Here is a 22,180-nt window from a genome sequence, read left to right as displayed (position 1 = left end):
ACAGCTCACTTTGGGTACAGTAGCAGTATCCACAGGATGTTTTGTGATGATCAGGCAAATAAACATTGCCTGTTAGCACAGCTGAAAGCCGCAGTCTTCAGAAAGACAACTTTTGCATGAAAATAGAAAGTGACAACTCTCTAGAAAAGGTTAATACAGAAATGTCAGTAATTAAAATGGCTTTTCTGGGAAAATCTCCTCTATTTTACTGTGCAACATGCATAGTTAAAATCCTGGATTTTATTACTGAAGCATGCAGTTTAATACCAGAATTAGATGTAAATACATTTACAGTTTATCTAAAGCAAAAATGTAGTCCAACTGTAAAAATTTTAAATTAAGGGATACTATAAAGTGGTTGTAGTTTTTAAGGCTTTCATAGTAAATATTGCTTTATTTTTGATTAATCAGGATTTTTTCATTTTAAGAAAACATTTTCTCCTTCCCTTTTTCTGTTTTGTCATAGTATTGTTGCATGCTGTCAGAAAGTTTTAGGCCAATAGCCATATGATGTCACTTTGAAACTGTGATTGTGTTGTAAAAGCCCTTTTATTTTCAGTAGGAATAAAAATAAATATTTTGTTTGATTTCTCCTGATAGTTGCCTATCCTGAAGCCAGAAGCATGTGATGTTCCAGATAACTTGCCTGTGCAAAAGGATAAAATAGCAAACCTTCCAAGACTGCCTAAATCTGCACCAAATGTTCAACTTCCTTCACTAACTGTAGCTCCTGGCCAGACAATTCAGTTTTTATTAAAGTTGACTCTTCCTCTGGATTCAAAACTGAATGAAGAAGCTCCCAGTGCCTGGTTTATCACAGCAGAAGGTAAAGTCCTGGTTAGGATGGGAAGTGGGTTATGTCAGCACATCCTGCAGTGCAGGAGATCTCAGTCTGACGAATCAAGACGTCCCTCCCCGTCCTGTGTTCCTGTTTGACCTTATGATGCAATACATGATATTTACAGTTGATTCATTTAACAGCTGGAGTGCAAAGATTGAAAAAAGCCAAATACCCGGCAGACTGCTTTTTGCTTGAATTAATCCATGCTGCATTGTTTTTATGGCTCAGTGCAATGAGTTAGGTGTGTGTAGTGTACAGGTTGTTTTTTAGCGTACATACTCTCAAAAATATAAATGACAGTGAAACTCAAGTTTCATTCTAACACTCAGCCTGAACATTGCTGAATTGCACCAACCCACCTATAAGACAAGCACTGCTGTTTGGAAATGCCATCATTTTACCTACAGTTTAATGCATTTATGGTAGATATCTTACCTGGTGTATTAGATCTCTGATGTAAATGTAGGGTAGCCATTAATTTAAGAAGTCTTGCTTGTGCATATCAGAATAAATTTTAATATCCTTTAAAAATTGTATAGGAGAAATTGCAGTTCCATTGCATTTAAATAAGATGTATTGTATATAAACACCTATAATACTGATGCAAAGCAATGGATCTCTCCATCTTTAAATGACTGATAAAACATTTGTAAATTACTTTCCCTTTTTTTTTTTTTTTTTTTTTTTTTTCTGTTCACAACTGGAAAAATCAGGAAGGCAATTTCCTCTAATGTTGCATGTGGAACGTCCTTGTTGTCCTCTAGGTACAATAAGTGTTTTCTTTGGCTTTCAGACATGATGTTAAATAACCTAATGATAAAATCTGTTCTCCTTTTGCAGATAACACCTGGTTGTTGCAAGGACAGTGTCTGACAGGAGAAATAAAGGATGTTCCCTGTCAAACTGTCATTCCCTTTCAGTTGCCTGGGAGCTGTGTGTCAGCTGAAGCCACCCTGGCCATCAAAGCGTGCCTCTACTACTGCAGCAAAGGTAGCAGTGCCTGTATGATGGCAGGAGTGTCGTTCAGCCAGCCCTTGCAGGTCACTGGCACAGACCAAGGCAGCCCAGCTCAAGTGGAACTGATACACACCTTTGTAACCAACTAACACAAAGCCAGCTGATTTCACACTTCGTTTTGCTACCCACCATTTCTGTGGGAGAAAGTACAAATAGATAACTTTGCTCTGTTTTTTTTCCTGGAGCTTATGACAAAGCTAAGAAATAATATGCTTGGTAAAATGAAGTAGTTTTCCCCACAGCCTAACGGGAAAATTTATCATCACAACCTTTCTTTACATTACAGTAGCAGCAATAACTTTGTAATACTGTAGACTCTGTTGCCAATTGTGAACATACTGGATGTCTGCCAGTCTTAAGAAGTGAGCAACAATTTTTAGAGTCCATTTGAAAGAGCTGGTGTTACTTGGTGATGTTACTGTAAGATCTTTGCACTGTATTAGTGTTAGAGTAGATCATTTTGGACTAACACTTCAAAATTCCTTTTGTGCCCTTATTACATTTTAATAGAATGTCAAAAGGAAGTTTCTTTTTCCAGTCTATAAAAGAAGTATCTTGCTTATTCTTCTGTAATGACACTTACGACACGTGTATGTTGAAAATACACCTTAAACTAGATGCAGCTCTAGTTTTATGCAAACTGAGCATTTTGCTTTAACTCAACATGACCGCCTTACATGAAGAGCAAAGGTTCATCTGTGAAAGGAAGCGTTCGAGTTCCCGCAGAAGAATTTCATGCTGATTTTTAACACAAAATGTGCCTCTCTGCAATGTCTATATGTATATAAAATAACCACCACAAAGCCGTGCTGGAGCTTTTTCTGATACATACCAATTTGCATTTTATAGAAAGTGGTAGGTAATGGTTGAATATCTACACTGCAAAAATTAAATGTCAACCATTTCAAGCAGGGTGATTCACTCCCATTTTTATGATTTCTCTGCAAAGACTAATCTGAAGACTTCTATCTTGCATTTACGTAATATTATGAAGAATATTACACTCTTGAAGTCTGACTCAGAGTCTTTTGGAGTCACTGTTAGTCCTTGGCTTTGTTACAGTGGCCACTGAACCAGAATTGTATACTTGATAATGGATTATTTACATTCATGTTTAGAGCTTCTGATCTTTTACTAGAACACTGGTAACCTAATCTTTGAGTAAGATGCATTAAAACTCTATTGCAAAACTCTGCCCTTGGTGGTTGAGTGTTTTGCAAATGAATTCCCCCTATTTGCCATAATAAGTAGGGGCAGGGTGATAGTGGTGGTGCAAGGTTATTACTTGAACTGGAAGAGTTTCCATCATGCTTAAGTGGTAATTGGGTTAGACCCTGTGCTCTGGTCATGATGATCAGTTCTGGGAAGATGATTTTGTTTTAAGTTGAAATATAGTATTGTCACACGTATTATAAAGTGCAGTAGTGAAAGATTTTTTAATATAGTCTTTCCTAAAACAATTACTCCTGATGCCTGTCAGTAAATCCCCACTATCAGTTGTTGTTGCTTTTTTTTACTTAAAGGCTGACTGAAATGTTGGTCATGAACCCGAGAGGCTTTTGTTTAAGGGAACCATATGGACTGATGTGGTTCTTCCTTCCATTGAAATGCCAGTCTATCTGAGAGTTCTTTGTGGCACCAGAAATGGTTCTTATCTAACCTGTCAGCAAGGGCTGAAGTGTTATTTTTCTTACTTTTGTTTTTAAGCAACTTTTCTAATTCACTGTTTCAGCTCCTTTGGGTAAGCCTCTCAATTCTCACATGCCATTTTGAAGAGTGAAAAAGCTTTGCTACTTTGTTCACAGATGGCAAATGCTGTTGGAAGGATGAAGATAAAGAAACTGATTTGGGCCTTTATTATTTTTTACACTTCAGTAAAACTCAGTCTCTCACAATTTTTTGTTTGTCTGTTTACCTTTGGATAGTAGCCAGGAAACCTTCAATCAGCTTCTAGATAGCCTGCAGATTTTCTGTTGCTCTTAAAAAAACAAGCATTAGGTTCAGAAGTACAGAATAACAAACCAAACCATCACAGTTACCTTGAACGTGTAACAAATCAACTGGATTTTTTCTCTCTCATTTTGTCCCATCATCGAATGGTTTGGGTTGGAAAGGTACTGAGAGACCATGTTGTTCCAACCCCCTGCCATGGACATGGACACCTTCCACTAGAGCAGATGACTCAGAGCTGCACCCTGATTGTGAGCACTTTCAGGGTCTGGCATCCCCAGCTTCTCTGGGCAGCCTGTGCCAGTGTCTGACCACCCTGACAGTAAAGAATTTCTTCCCAATATCCAATCTAAGTCTGCTTTCATTCAGTTTGAAGCCATTCCCCCTGGTCCTGCCCCTACATGCCCTTGTCAAAAGTCTCTGTCCAGCTCTTGCAGCTCCTTCAGGTACTGGGAGGTGCTGGAAGGTCTCTCCAGTCTTCTCCAGGCTGAACAACCCCAACTCAAATTTTCAGCTAAAACATTATATTTTTCTACTTCAATCAGATCAGGTCATGCCTGATTCCAGTATTTAAAAGAAAAAAAAAATAAAAATATGTTTTGTTATTGACACTTTCAATTAATATATTGCTGTAGGGGAAAGACTGTATTCCTCACTTTATTTAACTATAATATATAATGTTTAATTGCAATATTGTAGTTACATTTTCGATCTAAATGTTCTCTCCTTGCTCAGTCTCTGTATTCACTGTGATTGGCCTTTAATCCTATAGTCTAACATAAAGTTTTGTTTGTCCAAGGGATAAGGATGCACATTCCCAGAGTCACTACTTCTATTTCACTTGTAGTGTACAGATATTCGAATGTTCTGTGATTAGAAAAGCACAGATGTTTTTAGAGCTTATGATATTTAGGGATACTATTTCCATTTCTTCCCCCAATGCTTTACAAGCTACTCTTACAGTAAAGCAACAAGTGCCATAAATTTCACCAGACAGGCAAACTGAATAGCATGTACAAGCTACAAGAAATTTAAGTACCAGAAAGTATCTTCCAAATATGATGCAGAAAAATAGGAAATCTTACTATTCTGTTAAAAAAAAAAAAAATCAGATATAATGATGCTGCTACCTCTTTGTATGGGAACTAAGTTTTTTGATGTTCCCTGATAAAAAAAAAAAAATTCTAAGCAGATTGGAATGGCTCAGCACTCCCAGATTTGTGTCTCACAGTAAAAGTTCATAATCCAAGGCCTTTTCCAAACATGACTTTTTACTGGCTTTAACAGGTTTTGCAGCAGAACTTAATAAAGCATTAAAAGGCTATAGCAAGTCTCTGAAGAGTATTGGTCATGGTTGATTTGTATAATGGAAACAAGTTTAGTGACATTTTAAGTTTTTAGTTGTAGTGTTTGCATTTCTGGACAGCTTTTGGTTTTGAATGGATGTATTAATAGTTCCATGAGATGTTTTTAGTAATTTTATTCAATTGCAGTATAATATTTTTTTATTAGGCTAGAAAAAAAGATAATGTGTTTTCAAAGAGAGAGGATAATTTGTTTTAATAGCTCTTTCATGTTGTTTGAATTCAGTAATACCTTTCTGTAGTTTGCTCCCTTTTGTTCAGGGAAGGGTAGAGACGATGACTTTGTAAACCTATTGATGGGCACATATTTTATGCATATATTTTTAGTTGATTTCTGTGTTAGATTCTTACATTATTTTTAGCTTTTCTATAGGATGCAGTTCTTCACAGTTTGTGTTTGACCTCTCATATCTTCACCTGTAGAGCACTATAATATTTCTATAATGCTGTGGTAGTGTGGTACCAAGCAAGTACAGACCAGGTGAGTAATACATGAGGAAGTAGTTTTATAGCATCAGGTAAATGCCTTATCTGCTTATCCTGAGGAAAGGTGCATATGGCTTCCAGTATATTGTATATATTCTTAATGCACTGATTTTATTTCAGTAGGAAAATATTGTAGCTGAAACCATGGTAAAACTGTTTTGTTGAGAGAACATCAAGAAAAATATATTCCTTACCTCTTGATCAGAGGAGGGGGATGATGAAAATGAAGAGACTTTCCTTCTTATGTAGGGCCATGTCCTTTTGTTCCTTTAATTATTGACTATTTATTTTAGCAAAGGTAGAGGCATTATTGACCACAAATTGTCTTGAATATTTGATTCCTAACAGGGTTTTCTACATACATGGAAGCTTTAAATGTCTGACTTCATAGAGTTATGAGTGATAAATCTTGGTTTAAATGGTTTTAGTTTAGCAGACAATAGCAGAGATTTATGTACATTCTTAAGATCTGTAATCTTTTAAAATCACTGGTATTCATTGACTTACCTCAAAGACATGTTGAGGCTATACTCTCACAGAAGTGTCAACTCAAAATTAAGTTTTCTTTGTTGTAGAATGTGTGACGTGTGCTGTGACATGTTGTGTTCTCCAGGCTGCAGTTGTGCTACCTAAGAATTTTCCACACACAACAGCAGCTCATCAGTCACCCCCAGTAATTCACTGAAGTCTGCCAGGTCACTTGCTTGCATAATCAATTAATATCACTTATTTATGTTAGCAAACATCTAGTATTCAGAATTTGTCATTACAATTTTCATTGAAGTAGGTTTGTCAGGGATTAGAGGAGCTTCGCTATATCCCAAGCAAACAAAATATGGGAATGGTGACAAGTAATTGGAGATAAGTTTTGAAAATGTGAGACCTCGTTATTTTTTAATTAAATAGCATCTGGTTTTGTATTCAACAACGGATCATTAATTTAAAACCAATATTCTAATATTCTACAATATTCTCATATTTTACATTCCATTATGTTCATGTAACCAAATTTGACTACTGTCTTCCATTAGAAGCAGCTGATCTACATTTTATAATTTTTGTACTCTAATAGTTGAAGTCACTACTCTCATTTAGGATTAGGATTCATTCCTGTTCAGGACTCATCACACCTATAACTGGGTTTCCAAGTTTCTTTGTTTCTTTGTCACATAATTATGGGGGATTTTGGTTGGGGTTTTTTGGGTCTGTCCTTTCTTTCCTCCTGTACTTTCCACAGTGAAATGCAGCCCATATCTTGTTACTGTGGAGGGATCCAAGTAGGAAGGATAATTCCCTCCACCAGCTCCTTGCCCCTCCTCTGCTTCTGGGATGGGGATGTAAACAGCAAGTAATTCTAGATAGCATTAGAATAAGATGATGTCCTCAGGTCAGCTTCTTCAAGCTTTGCACTGTTGCAGCTACTGTCAGAAGTTTTACCTTTACCTCTGGCCCTGTCCACTGAGGTCCTGAAGTTGTTTGTAGCTGTCCCAGAGCATCCCATCAAACTTGAGCAGGGATTCTGATGGCTCTTGCTTTCAGGAAACTTTGATGCTAGAGATCAAAGGCTTTAGCTGCTATAGGTTAAATATTTTAGCTATTATATAATTTTCTATCTTGTTGCAGGTTGTTTAATTATTGTCAGGTAATGCACTCCTGCTGCAGATGAGAAGCTGGAATCCTTGGGTGTGAGTTGAGGAATGTGTGTGTAGCTATAATTAAATATTGCTAAGTTTACCTCTTTGGTGGTCCATTGCTTTCAAGCATACCAGGGAACTCTGTCCAATTGCAGGCTCTAAGGCTAAGCAAAAGAATTGCAAGTATTTTTTAAGTCTTGCCTAGTTCCTTTGAAACACTGACAATTTTGAGCTTAAGAAATCCTGTTTAAAGAAAACCTGTTCATACATCTGCCTTAACCTAATGCTCTGTACTCAACATGCCTCAGAAGAGAGATATTCCACACTGTATTCTTCCCCATTTTGACTAAGGATTGAGAAATTCAACCCATCTGGTCATTGTCAGACTTCATAGAAAGCAAAACAAGCAAAATTTGACTTTACATCCATAAAAAAAAAAAAAAGCCTATTTTCCAAGTTTTTGATTAAACTGAAATACCCGATTTGAACCATATGTTCGAGGAGTCTGTCCTGAGGGTTGCTTGAATCAGATTTCCAAATCTGGTTTCCAGATTTTAAAAATGAATTGATAGTGGAGAAACAATTTGCTAAATGTTTTATCTATTGAACTTTTAACTTCAGAAGTGTCCATTTTCACTTTCAAAATAGCATCAGAACAACTAAAACATTCTCCTCTCTGTCATTACCATTAATGTACCATTCATCATTGTATCATTAAACCTGTGATGGATGATGGATCAATGTGATTTTGTAAGAAAATCAATAAAGAAAAAGAAGGTAGTTGTTAAACAGTGACTGGGTGAAATCCAGGTGCTCCAGGGTTAGTGGCGAATATCTTTAGGGCCAGGAGTTTGGCCCAATGTGACAGAAATTCTGTGTTTTTATTACATCTTGATGGCTGAAGGAAAAAAAATCAGTGCCTTTTGTAACAATACTTGAAAGTGTTTCTTTACAGAAATACAGGAGTACTGATTGAAATAAGGTATTTGACCTTCATGGTTGGCAAGCTTCAGAGGGATTTAATTCTACTAATTCTGAAACTGTGAAGAGTTTTCCTTCTCTGTCATCTTATTGAATTAATTTGAAATTAAGGTGCTTATTTGTCAAACTCCTTTTCTTACAAAATACTTCAAAACACAGTTGTTTCTCCATCTTGTGAGCTTACTTTTGAAATTATTGTTACCTCTTTTGTACAGGGAGACTTCAAACAGCTTGCTGAAATTTTGGGTTGAGTGATCTGGAAGGCAAAACATGCACTGATCTAAAGGGGCAAAGGTGACGCCTCTTGCTATTTGAGGGTTGGAGGGTTGATCTTTGTTTTGGAGTTGTTTTCATCTGTCCTGCAAATCAGCAAAGATGCTTTACACAGCGAAAGGTTGTGCATAGGGGCAGTCAAGAAGGGTCAGGTTATCTCATTGTGAAAACCTGTAACTTCATTTAGGTTCTGCTGCTGGGATGTCTGAAAGTCCCAGGGGTAGTGAGGAAATTCACATTTGAGCACTTAACACCTTAATAAATGTCTCCAGGTGGTTTAAGGGGAAAGATAAGATTTTTTTTTTTCTTCCTTGAGAATTTCAATGTTGCTTTGTAGGTTTTGGAAAATTTTGTCTGTTCTTTGAGACACTAAACCTTTGTTTCTCCATTATATTTGATGCAAAGCCTTTCACGTGTCTGATTATTTTAAAAATGTGGTTTACATTTGTTGTTACAAAATATGAGAAGAATTAAAATGAAAGCACTTAATCTACAGCTGATCTAGGTTGTGTAAATTCTTCACTGACAGTGTTGCCTAACAGTGTTCTTAACAATATTCATAGATGATGATCCTTTATAAATAAAGGGCAAATGTCCTGTAATATTATGAGAACAAATAAATACACTGTAGAAGAAATGTCAGCCTTGGCTATCAAACCAACAGATAAACAGTGATTAAAGAATGTACACTTTCTCCTTTGCAGCCTCTTTTCTCCTTGTAAAGCTTTTTCATGGAAAAATAAACATTAAAAAATTTTATGTTTTCTTTCAGGGCTGGCTTTTTCTGTCAATCTTTGTGTGAACACAGATCTAGAAGTTATGAAATGTGTCTGCTCTGAGGGGTTGCAGCTTGAATAAAACACTAATTAAGAAGTACTGTTTGTTTCCCACTCCCTTTGCCACAGGCTCTGCAGCCGTGGGTGTCAGTCGGCCCTTCAGTGACCAAGGGTCTGTAAAACAGTGTGAGTCGTGAGGACTCCCCCCTCCAGGGCTCTGGGAACAAGAGATCTGCTTTTATTTTCATTTCTGCACATAAGAGGCATTAGAAATGGTGCACTGCATGAGTCACAGGCTGCCTGATTGTATCCTTCAGTTTATTGCAGAGATCCCAGAGCAAATTTAGCTTCAGGAAGAGATCCCTCTTCATGGAGCTCCACTTGAAGCAATGTTTGTTACTGTGGTTAGACTGTGCCACACTTTGCAGCATGTGGGTGCCTGTTTAATTATAATTATGGTTGAACTGTGTTTAGCACCAGTGTCTAAAAATGACTGTTTTACTCAGATAACAATTCTGCAGCTTTGGCCCAGAATCTGTGGGTACAGGGCAATAATGCAGGCTCTCATGTGCTCCAGTACAAGTGGAGATGGACACCAACATGCCCACAGAGATGATCTTTTATTTGTGCTGTTCATCATGTGCTGATTGATACAGTGATTTCTCATTACTGAAAGCATTGTGTGACAAAAATTCTGGAATATCTACTGTAGCTCAGCCTCATAAATTGTAGTGTAACCATGTTGAATTTGTGTCATTCCCACCACACCACTAAAGATTATTCCTCGTGTTTATTAATCTGTTCAAATATTTAAAATATTTATACAAACAGTAGTGTGTAGAAAACTCACCTAACTTTAGTTTATTTCCATGCAGATGCAATATATTCAGCTTAGCCTGATGCAGCAAGTCTGGATTTGACAGACACTCAAACTGGATTTCTCTGTTTTACTAAAAAGTTCATCAAAAGCTTCTGCCAAGCTAAACTCAGCTAGTTTAGGCCAGATCACACAATCTCTTAGCATCTTAGTGAGTGTTTGCCACCGATCACAGAGCTGAACCTTGACTGGCTTTCAGTTGTCATCTCTGAAATGACACCTTTACCCCCAACTTCTCAGTGTTCTTAAAACAGAAATCCTGTGTGAACACAGACCTGTACATTCTACATGCAAACAAGTCTTCGATGTTTTCGTTTCTAATGGCATTTGTGGGACTGAGCTGGGCTGGTGCATTTTGCCAGAATCCTGGGAGGCATTGCCTGGTGCAGATTTCTGTGGTCACGAAGTCACTGCTCTAGGAAACTATTAATTAGCTGGTTTCTAAAAGCAAGGGAAAGGAGCCTTTCATGTTAAAATCCCTAACAGGGCCAAGATATTTTCTTGTTATTGCAAGGGATTCTGCAATCTCCTGCCAAGAGCAACTTATCCGGAGATTAGGTAAATGGGGCTTTAAACGGCTCCTCTCCCTGCCCTGTCCTTCCCATCTGAAGTAGTTTCCTGTGGCTGTTCAAACTCATGACTCCGCTGCCTCATCTGAATTTTATCTTTTCTGCCTGTCACCCTGGTATTTTGTGCACACAGTCCCACCAGGAACTGAAAACAATACCTGATGGCTATTTGATGTGCCAGGGTGGGTAGCAAAGTTCCACCCTTGCTGTAACTGGGCTTTCTAGAGCGGGTTTGTGCTCCTTTGCCCTCTGCTTTAAGCACAGAAATCAAAGGAGAGGTGAGGATTTCAGCCCTTGCGTGTAAAGGAGTAGCTTTCTAAAATCTTGCTGCAGCAGCACATACTGTTTCTTTTTTTGGAAAAACATTAGCAAGTTATAACCCTTAGTTAAATCTCTCCATAATTTTACTATCTCAGACATTCCCTTAAGCAGACTATATGGTAATGCCACTGCTCAGAGCTCCTAGCTCAGGCTGTAAATTCTGGGTATATTTTCCAAACACTGAATAAAGCTGTAATATTAAGGAGTAGTTAGATATTAATGAAAATTTTGTTTCACTAAACCCAAGTGCCTAGAAAAATTGCCCTTGTGCTGCAAAACTTCTGAAATCCATTCACCATGGAGCTGCAATGTTATTTTTGAAGCTATCATTGCAATTACTGTCCTTGAGAACTAAATAGTTGTTCTAACACCATCTTTATTTTCTAACAAGAAGGCAGCACATCAGGTTTAATATCTACTTCAGACAGCAGGGCTTGGGCGAGCACATTGCTTCCGTAGTGAAGTGCACATTGCTTCCGTAGTGAAGAGAATCCCATGTCTATGACAGCACATAAAGTGTGACGTTTTAATCACAGCAAAGCAGAGTCAGCATTTACTGATGTTTTTATTGATATAATGATTTATCATTGATGAAAGCATTGATGTGTGTCAGCAGCAAGCATAAGCAATGGTTTCATCAAGGTCTGTGCGCCTTCCCTCCTCCTCTTTGTGCACACTGACACACTTGACTAAAGCTATGATGTTTTCCAAGTTATCTGGGGTTGATACTGAGACACAGAGATCACCAAGAATGAGAGATGTAACCATTTTTTCAGAATCTTAATACATTCAGCAAAGTGGAACCACAGGAGAAAATAGAATATTGAAATGCACCAAGCAGTGTGTAGGTGCATCAATGCCTAAGTGGCAGTTAAATCCAAAGGAAACTTGCTGGGGGCTACTGAGAAACCCATCATTTAAATTTTTCTTTCCTTTATGCAGTTGAGTGAAGAAGATGGATTTAATTTGCATTTTTGCCATGCTCTTAGCAGTGGAAGTGCTATAAAGTGCAGTTGTTATCATAGACTCAAATCAGACGTGCATGTGGCAGAATTTCTGAGAGCTTATGAGGAAGATGTAGAGGGTGTAATGGAGTCTCTAGCAGACAGTGACAAAAATTTGCCTCACAAATTCACTGCTAAGTGTAAAATGAAACATTTACTGAATCATAACTGGATTAGTTATGAATTTAAACTAGCTAGGGATTAAAATTCTTATTTACTTGAGGCTGCTGAACAGAACGATTCTCTTTACAGGAGGCTTAGATTACATGGAAGTACATAAAATAGAGAAGAAATACAGAACTTAGCCAAGAGAAGTGGAATAGGATGGCTGGAATATTTTATATAGAAATGTGTCCTTTTTTCCAATATATAGCAAGCTTGCTGATTTTTAAAAAATATTTTGGTTTAAATGTTAGTGGATGGAGGTCTCAGCAGCTTTGAGACCCATTTCTAGTCTACGGGAGTGTATCACCTGTAATCACAAGATTGTATGTTTTTCTTACACACTTGGTACAGGGTCTTTCCTGCTTTCACGTACAGTGGTGGCCTGATCACCCTGACACCCTCTGTGACTCTTCATTTCACAGCATTTTTCTTGACAGTGTAAGAGAGACTACCTTGTTACAGGCACCTGACAGCAGGCATGCATCGGTTTTCCAAGAACAGCCTAGCTCAGATGAATCTGTCAGAGTGACTGTTTTCCACCTTCTCCTAACCTGCAGAAAGCTAATGGACTACCTTGTACAGTGACAAGCAAGAAATTACCAGGATTTAATGCTCAACTTCTCACAGTCTCACAGGAAAATTGTATTTACAATTAAAGTGCTCCCAGGAAAGAAATAATTTGTTGTTTGCAGAAAATCCCAACAAGTTAACCTAGAAAACTTGTGTGTTTTAAACTCAGAAATGTTTGCAGTCAAGCAAAGAAATTTTCAGAAGGAGGAATCAAGTTACCCCAAAGCAATTCTGACTTGCCACCTTACCGGTGTGAGGACTACAGTAAGCAATGGTACATCCTGGTGGAAGGTGTCCCTGCCCATGGCCGGGGGAATGGAATGAGATAATCTTTAAAGTCTCTTCCAGCCCAAGTCATTCTATGATTCTATAATCCCATACTTTCTGGTTGTTGTTGTTGGGACTTTGTTTTGGGGGGGTTGTTTGTTTTTGCCAGCTAAGGAAAATCCACTAGAACTATTAATTATATGATAAATCCTTATTATATAATTAATAATGATATAAATAATAATGATGGCATTAATATGTATATATTATATATACATTATGTGTATATATATATGTATTGATATAAACCACATGAAGGCTGAACCCTCAGGTGGAATAAATTTCCGTGCTTCCAGCTGGGCAGTGGAGTTTATGCATTTCTCCCAGGCAGCAAATAGATGTATCTATCCCTGCATTGCTATGCTCCTCTCATTAATCTCTGCTGAGTTTTTTTCATAATGACCATCACGTGACCCTTTTCACTCTACATTCATCTCTGTAATTAGTTCTCCCAAGGCTTGCAGCCCAGTATCTGCTTGTAGCTTCTTTCTCTCAAAAGAAAAGCAATTTTGTTGCTGTTGTATTAGAAAAAAATTACTACTACCCTGTGCATCCCCTTCCCTTTTCTTTTTACTCTCATGAGATGTGTTATTTGCTAGAGGTTCTGCTTCCTCTATTTCACCTCTATACCACATCCCACTAATGTGGCTGTCTCCATGCTGACCACTGAAATTGCTCTCAGCAAGGTTTCTAATTATCCATTGCTAACCATCTTCAGTCTTCTTGGCCTGCAGTTGCCTTCAATGTACACAAACAGTCTTCCAGTTTTGAAATTTTCATTTTGTTTGCTTCTGTATTTCCCTTTATTACAACTCTCTGCACACTTTAGACACTGCTCCTTCATCATGTCCTTGGTTGAATAGTCCTTTTTCCCATCTCCAGTGTTTGGTGGGAATTCCTGTGGACTGCTACCCTTCTTTCCCTGATCTCTTTGCACGTATTTGTCTGTGGATGGCACAAAGTTCCTCAACCACCTGTGCTGAGAAATCAGAGCCTTCCCTTTCTCCTCTAGAATGGTCTCTTTCTACTAAAGAAGTCTTACCATTTATCTTCCTTTGACTTTATAAAATGTAATACACCTGAAAACTCCTCATCATCTGTTCATTACTCCTTCATGTTACTCCTTTCCTTTTGCAAGCAATCTTTTGCTTGATTACAATTAATCTGGTTACAGATTATTCTGATAACAGAGAAGCCTTAGAAGTTCAGCATTCATTTAGTTTAAACAGCTCACTGGATCCTTGCATTTGGACAGTATCTGAATGTTCGCAGATTTTTTTCCACCTTCTCTCTGCTCTCTCTAATCTGAACACTTGTTTGAGGTTTTCTACCTCATGTCTCAGTTTCTGCAATACATCGGTGTTAGTTACAGAATCTTGGCCTGCTCTTACCTATCCCAAGTGTGACTCTGTCAGGTGTTGACTTCACAGTCCAAAGGCTGGTGACTGAAACATGACTTTCTAGAATCCAGGTGCCAGCTCTCCTTGCTTGCTGGTATCAGTCATGCTTCACCTTCACATATTTCACTGCGTCTCTCAGCCTGGTCATTTCCTATTTGTGAGATTCTATTCATTTTCAAGACACCAACTCCAGCCTCTGGGCTTTTTTAATCTTTCTGCACCATTACCCACTATTATTCTTCCAAATATTGCACAGCTAAGCTCTGAGGCTTCCCTTAATTTTTCAAAAGGATTTCCTCATCAACACTGGCAAAGCCTTTCTTACAACATTGAAATGTCATCAACTTTTAGTCTCTCCTGGACTGAGATCACTCACTCCTGCACCAATAATATCTCATTGTTTGCTGCCAGACTGGCTGTTGGCTGTGCTGTGCCGTTTGGTGCCTGGTGTTGTCCAACAGTTGTAAAATCTCAGCGTTAGCTCTCCCTGGACATGGGACTTTTTCTTTTCATGTGTTTTCACAGCACTCAGTGCCTTGGAGTTTTTCCTGAGAACTGTGGTAATATAAATGGTAATAACAGTTGGTATGACAGGTTTATTTCCCTGGCAGTGCTTAATCTTAGCAGAACAGCTTTTAAAATCCATTTGGAAGCCAGAAGAATAAAATAGGTGACTTGTACAAAATTTTAATTTCTGCTTCCATCATTCCAATGTCTTGATTTTGCCTACGTGTTTGTAGATAAATCTCCCACTGCTTGTCCCATTGAAGCTTAAGCAACATATAGGAAAAGAAATTTTAAAAAATTTTCTTGAACTGGGGGAATTTTGTCCTTAGTCCAGGAATTCCAGAAGGGCACAAGGAGTTCAGCTGAGCTGGATGTCTGTCCAGGTTCAAATCCTAAAGTATCTAAAGATTTTATCATGCTTTTAATAAGGAGGTTTAATCACATACTGAAAAATGTTGAAGTTGGCTAGAGATGCATCTGCCTTCATGATATTTCTTGGCTTGTTTTCTCCTCCAATGGATGAGGAGACGATAAAAAATACGGTGGCATCACACGTGAGGTTTGATCCTGCAATGTGACCTCTGACTTGCTCCAAAACACAGCAGACCCTACGCATGTGAGGGAAGGGATGAGCCTTCCCTCTGTGGGCTGCTGCAAAGTGCACATTTGCAGTCTTTGGGAGGCAAGTTTTGTGACTGTGTTTAATCCCCATAGAACGACAGTCCATGGCTTTGGAAAAGCCACCAGGCTGTCCCCTGCATTGCACCTTATGTGGGCATCTGAGTGACTCATCAATGATCGTTCTTAATACCTACCTGACTTTGTCGCACTGAACATCTGGAGGGTCATGAACAATTTCCTGGATTAACTGGAAGGATCAAGACTGGGGCAGAAAGATTTAATCTCCTCAGCCACAGACCTTCGCTTCTGTATGAGCTGTTCTTTCCACACTTCTCCCCACTCAGCATCAGAAGCTGCTTCCCATCATCCCCACAACCTTTGCTGTGTGTGCTCCCACTGCTCCTGCAGAGTGGCACAGGCTCTCAGGTCCCTCTGGCAGGGAGAGGCTCTTGGCAGTTTGGGCCACAGGTTGTTTGTTCTGAGAAAAGGCAGCAGTCAAAGCCCTGTTAGCACCAGTCAGAGGGCACTTCTTCCATGGGAAGCCTTTCTCAGCAGAGAAGGAAGATGTGGTGACCTCTCATTTGCTGCTGCCACTGCCAGGACTTTGCTGCAGTTCATGGAGTAAGTGATGAGTAAGTGGTGATTTCACCTTCAGTGTTGCAGAGCTGCAGCCCAGGCAGGAGGAAACAAAGCATTAATAACTGAGAGCAGCAATCTGCCAGGTTTGATGTCTCTGGTCAATGAGAGGAGATGGAAAGCCTTGCCCTGAGATGGAGCTGTGTGATCCCTCCATGTCAGTGAGGAATCACGGGACATTCCAGCTGCACCACCAGTGGAACCACCCTGACATATGGATGGTCAAAAGCCCCTCTTTGGGGGGAAGTTCTGCCACGATACATAAATCTTCTGGCCTGGTCTGGTTTATTTTTACCTTTAATCCTGAAGAATTCCTGTCTGATATTCTAACCTTGCTTTCTGATGTTTTATTAAAACTAACTTGCAAAGCCTCTTTCTAGTATGTGTGGAATCCTGAGCTCAGCTCTTCAATAAAAGCAGCCTTTTTAACTCTTTCATGCCTTCCCCTAGTTGATTTTTCTATAAAGGTAATAGAGTATCTAAGGAAAATATTGGAAGGAATAATTGCTCTTTTCTATTTTCTGTAAAATGGAGGGGCTTGAAGTGTAAAGCACCCTAATACATGTCATTAAGCTGGGAAAGATGCATCTAAGACAAAATTCAGCCACAAAAATTAAGATATTATCTTAGGATCTTGATTTTTTTTCCAGATTCTCTAACTTTGGTTTATTTCTTTTACTCTCTGAAGAGAGTCACATACATACCTGTCCTGGTTGGACAATACCTTTCAAGATATAAAAAATAAACAACCTATAATTGCAACTAATTAAACTAATATTCTAGTCAAGAATGTAAGGCTGCATAACCAAAGCTATCAAACACAACAGAGCCCAAGTCAGCTCTTGTCCTTTATGGCAGTGGGAGAAGAGAGTACTCAGTTCTCAGTGATTATATATCAGTTTCATACCCTCTCAGTCATAAATAAGCACTGTCCTTGTTGGTACTGGCTTACTAATATACTGCCTTCTAGTATACTTGTCTTTCCCCTGCCCCAGAATTTCTATATTCTTTCTTGCACGTTAATTATAGAAGTTTTGAAAATTCTGCACTTGCTTATTTAAAACCCTTGACTGCAGATCACCCCTTCTCCAAGAGAACTGACAGCCTGTTATAAGCAGGCCTGTGTGATGACAGATATGTGATTATATTTAAATAGCCCTGTCATAAAAAGTATTTCCTAGATTGTTTTTTCCTTAGCCTGATATTTATGAGGTTGCACTACGTTTTCTGTGCTGTTAATGAAAACTTTCTGCAGTGTGAAAAAGGAATAAAAAGCCCTGAGTTAAGCATGTAGGTACCATTTATCCTGCAAAATAAACACGGAAAAAATGGGGGCGAAAAAGTCTGTGTCTATGAGAGCTTCTCATCATGGCAAAAAATGTTCCAGCCTGCTCATGAATTTGGATCTCACTTCCAAAGAAAGGCTCCTGCTGCTAATCTCTGTGTCCTGCTGTTTGAACTCATCAGCTCCAGAGATGATAAGAATATGTTGTTATGCAAACTATCAAAGTTTATTTACACAACTTCTTAAAACAGATTCTTTCAGTGGTATGGCCAGGTGGTTAATGCTGATTGTCAGATTTTTTATGCATGCCAGCTTGGTAGTACACACCCTCCATCCTGTAAGCAAGATATTGTCTGCTGTCCAATGCTCTGCCATCCTAAATCTCAGGGGTTAACACGCTCTCATCTTTAATCTCCTGGAATTCCTCTTTTCCTTTGATTTTAAAACATATGAATATTTTCACAGAGCAAATCCTCAATAAACACAATAAAAAAATCAAATAATCTTACTGTAGTAAGTTAGCTGAGACTCCATTTTCTTCATGTGGGAAAAGCCAATTCTTTATTTTCTCAACTCATTTTGTACAGTTTTTACAGATCTCATGTGCAACTTTAATTGGTTAATACCTTTCTTGCCAATTACTCTATTGGTTAGTGAAAAAGATACTCTACTTGTCTATCAAATCTCTCTCTTCTTGTATTGTGTACATATTTTCTTTACTGATTCTCATGGGACAAATGCCTTATTATTGCAGGTGCATTTCTTTTTCAATCCAAGAATAGGTTGTTATGCTAATGAATTTTCATACAAAGATTGTTTTTGCATGGGAACTTGCAAATTACTTAGAAGAAGTGACAGATTAATTTTGGCAATTCAGCAGAGCAGGCCTGATTTGATGAGGCCTTTCTTTTATAATTCTTTCACCTGTCACGGCATCTCCCTCTTCTTTTACTAATTTAAAAAGCTCATATGTTCTGATTTTAAAACAATTTGCATCTTACTAAGGCTATTACCGGTTATCTATTAAATACAGGACAAGATACACAAAAAAACCAGTTACAATCCACAAAACTTATTAAATCCAATCATGTCACTGACACAGGGTCTCACAGAATGAGAAAAATAATGTCCAATGTCTGTAGAGGAAATTGAGATAAGTGACCATTGTTTTAAAGTCCAAATAGCTGAGACTCAGGAGAAAGTCCATTAGCTGGAAATGTTGATCTTTGATATCACTGAATGTCTTTTTGGGAGCCTGGAAGAGGGAATAGCTGGAGGTCAGTAGGAACACTATATCATGATGATGACATAGGGCTTTGGTTGACAAGTTTCCTCAGTAAGTCTCCAGACACAGCCGCGCTCTGGCAGTGCTGCTTTTGACCTTGTTCTGGTTATGAAGGCTGGGCAGTGGTTTGGTCATTTCTCACTGGGTCTCATTTTCTCAGAGGCAACTGATGTCTGATCAAACGAGTAGACGGCTACTTTTAACCCGCTGACGATAGAAACACATGGCTATCTTCTCTTTAAGTTAATGAATCAATTAAAAAACAGAGGAGGGGGAGAACGGGAAAGAAAACTCCGGCCGCTGCCCCCTTGCAGCCGCCGCGGGGGAAAGGGAGAAACAAACGCCGCCGTGTTGTTCTGACATCCGTAGGGATGAGATCCCTAACTCTGCACCTCCCGGGGCTGCTGCATCCCCGCCTGCCCTCAAACACCCGCCGTAGAAAAGCGGAGAAAGGGGAAAAGCAACATAAAGACCCCTCTAAAGATCGCATATAGCAAAAGGGGGGGAAACGCCGAAAACAAATTCAGAGAAGGTTAAGAAGGCACAAAGCGCTTGTGGCTCCCATCTCCTGCCCCGGAGCCCGCGGAGCTCCGCGGAGAGAGGCCGCCGATCCCGGCAGAGCCGGCGGGGCCGTTGCAAATCCCGCGCAGAGCCCGGCAGGGAAGGGATTGGAACTTCCAACCCCACTGGACTCCAATCCACCGCCTCTGGAAAGGAGTTGTGCCGCAGGAAACGTGCTCCGCTTGCTGCCGTCTGCAGAGCTGGCGCGTTCCGCACGGAGCTGCGAACCGAGCGGTGCCCGGGGCTCGGGGGTTTTCTGGAAGATAAAACTCGCCCACGCGGAGCTGCCGCGGCCACCGTCCGTCACCGCGGCCCCCGCGGCTTCCCGGGGAGCGGGAGCGGCCGCCCGGCATCGCCACCATGGGGACACTGTGTCCCGCCGGAGCCGTCTGACAGCGGCGCACGCACAGCTTCCGCCTCCTGGCTTTTGGTGCGGCCGGAGTCTTCACGTGGCTTAGACTGAAAGCAGTTTCAAAGTGGATATAACGTTTTTTAAATAGTCCTTTCAACATGCAAAACGGCATTAGAAGGTAACTTTTGCATGGTTCATGGGCAGAGGGAACAGAAAGGGACCTGCAGACACAGGAGACACTGACCCAGAGGTCTCTGGAGCCCGCGGGGCGGGGGCGGTTGCCGCAGCAGCCGCCGTCCCTTCAGCAGATTGTAATTTTTTTACCAATTTCTAATAAAAGACCATGTCGGTAACGATTTTGTGGCTACCATATCTTCCCCCATGGCCGCTGCCCACAAAACCTGCCCCATCTCCTCCCACCTTTCGATAGAAAAGGCATTTTGTACACGTACTCTGACGTTGTTTTCTGCGCCACAGTGATAAAGTTCGCGGGTTCTTTTTGTCTTGTTTTATCCCTTGTTTGAGCAATATAAGTGCCCACACACGTATCACCGCTTTTCCGTCAGCTGAAATTCGTGATCTGGGATTTCCCGTATTTTGCCCCTTTTTAAACTCGGCCGTTCCCGCGATTGGCGATCGCGTCTCAGGTCTCCGGTTCCGACCGCGCACTCCCCGCGGCTTTTCAGACCGCTCTCTCCCCTCGCCTCGCTGGCCGCAGTGCATTTTTCGGTCCATGCTCACTCCCCCCGCCACGGCGGTGCCTTCCCGGGAGCTGTGTTTGTTTCTGTGTGTGTTTCTCTTTGTGTTTCTCTGTGTGTTTCTCTGTGTGTTTCTCTGTGTGTTTCTGTGCCGTCCCGGCCCCGGGCGCTCCCCGCTCTGGTCCCGCTGCTCCGCCCGGTTCCTGTCCTGGTGTGTCCTGTGCCGTCCCGGGCTGGCTGTAGCCGCAGCCTTTCGCTGCTTTGTGTATTCGCTGCTGGAATTCGCTTTCGCTGCGGGCTCTTCGTTGGCGATTTTGCTTATTCCGTCTCTCGAGTCCCGGCTCGGCTTGGCCCGCGTCCTTTTCCTTGGCGGGCTCGGCCGTCGCCTCCCGCGATCGCGGCGGGTCATCAGATATTGTACTAAGTTAGCCGAGATTCCATTTTCTTCATGCAAGAAAATCCAGTTATTTCCCCAACTCGTTTTATACAGTTTTTACAGACCTCGTGTGCGACTTTATTGGTTAATACCTTTCTTGCCAATTACTCTATTGGTTAGTGAAAAAGATATTCTACTTGTCTATCAGATCTCTCTCTTCTTGTATTGTTCACATATCTTTTCTTTACTGATTCTCATGGGACAAATCCCTTGTTCTTGCAGGTGCATTTCTTTTTCAATCCAAGAATAGGTTTTTATGCTAATGAATTTTCATACGAAGATTGTTTTTGCACGGAAACTTCCAAATTACTTAGGAGAAGTGGCAGGCTAACTTTGGCAGTTCAGCAGAGCAGGCCTGATTTGATGAGGCCTTTCTTTTAGAATTCTTTCCCCTGTCACGATATCACGTAAGCAGCTTTAAGTTCAAGATTAAATTATGTATGAAGCAGGAATCTGGCAATGAAGTGCTAGTCTACCATAAAGTCTTCCATCCATGCAAATTCTGTGAGCACTTTGCTGCTCCCAAATTGTCAGGTGAGCTCTCTGTTCTAAACATTTTTAAGTGGTTTAAGCACTTAAGCACTCAATTCTGGGATTCCCAACTTAATGTTTCCTCAAAGGATTTAATTTACAAAGGATGGCTGTTCATCTTCTGCTATCTATAAACTGAGGCAACAATTTAACTGCAAACCCTTTATAACAGCTGGGAATTGTCAGGTCTTACGTATTTTAAAAAGCTTTGCTTCTGCATGGGATATAAATCACAGAATAAAATGTATGAGGTGAAATGGGAAATGGAGATATCACCTTATACACAAAGGAAATGCTGAAGATTTATTGTCAGTGATTTTCTTAAATCTGGTTATACAGCCAGGACAATAGTTTCCAGAATGGATATGGCTGTAGTTTTTCACATTCACAGGTCAGCAGTTTGTGGGGGACCTCTGAAGAGCTCAGACTGGAACTAAAGGGCACTGACAGTAATGAAATCTCTTCCAGTGAGCAGCAAACTGCCCGGGGGCTGCTGGAAATCACCACCACAGTGAAGGGCTTGGTGTCACCCTGCCCCTCACCCACGGCTGAGTGTGACATTGGGAGCTTTGGTGTGTGTTGGGAACATCTCTGAATCGGTGTCACAGGGATCAAGCTTTGACTGGAGCCCTCAGCACATCACGGCAGCATTAAAAAAAAATCTTACACCTGAGTCAAGTTATAGCAACTTGGAAAGATCAGTTGGCCATTTT

At 40.2% G+C, this 22,180-nt stretch overlaps 1 protein-coding gene across 1 annotated transcript in view; it reads left to right on the top strand.

Moving 5' to 3' along the window:
* NHLRC2 (NHL repeat containing 2) overlaps positions 1-9,401 on the top strand; it is a 31,906-nt gene extending 22,505 nt beyond the window's left edge. Inside the window, exons 10-11 of the mRNA XM_066190899.1 lie at positions 601-826; positions 1,682-9,401. Of these exons, the coding sequence (XP_066046996.1) occupies positions 601-826; positions 1,682-1,947 (492 nt within the window). The 3' untranslated portion in view covers positions 1,948-9,401. The remainder of the gene's footprint in view (positions 1-600; positions 827-1,681) is intronic.
* The last annotated feature ends 12,779 nt before the right edge of the window (positions 9,402-22,180 follow it).

Source organism: Chamaea fasciata, unplaced genomic scaffold (genome assembly GCF_029207755.1).
Source record: "Chamaea fasciata isolate MVZ Bird 193981 ecotype frontalis unplaced genomic scaffold, bChaFas1.0.hap1 SCAF_9, whole genome shotgun sequence".
Classification (NCBI taxonomy): domain Eukaryota; kingdom Metazoa; phylum Chordata; class Aves; order Passeriformes; family Sylviidae; genus Chamaea; species Chamaea fasciata.
This window is presented reverse-complemented; position numbering and strand designations above follow the sequence as displayed.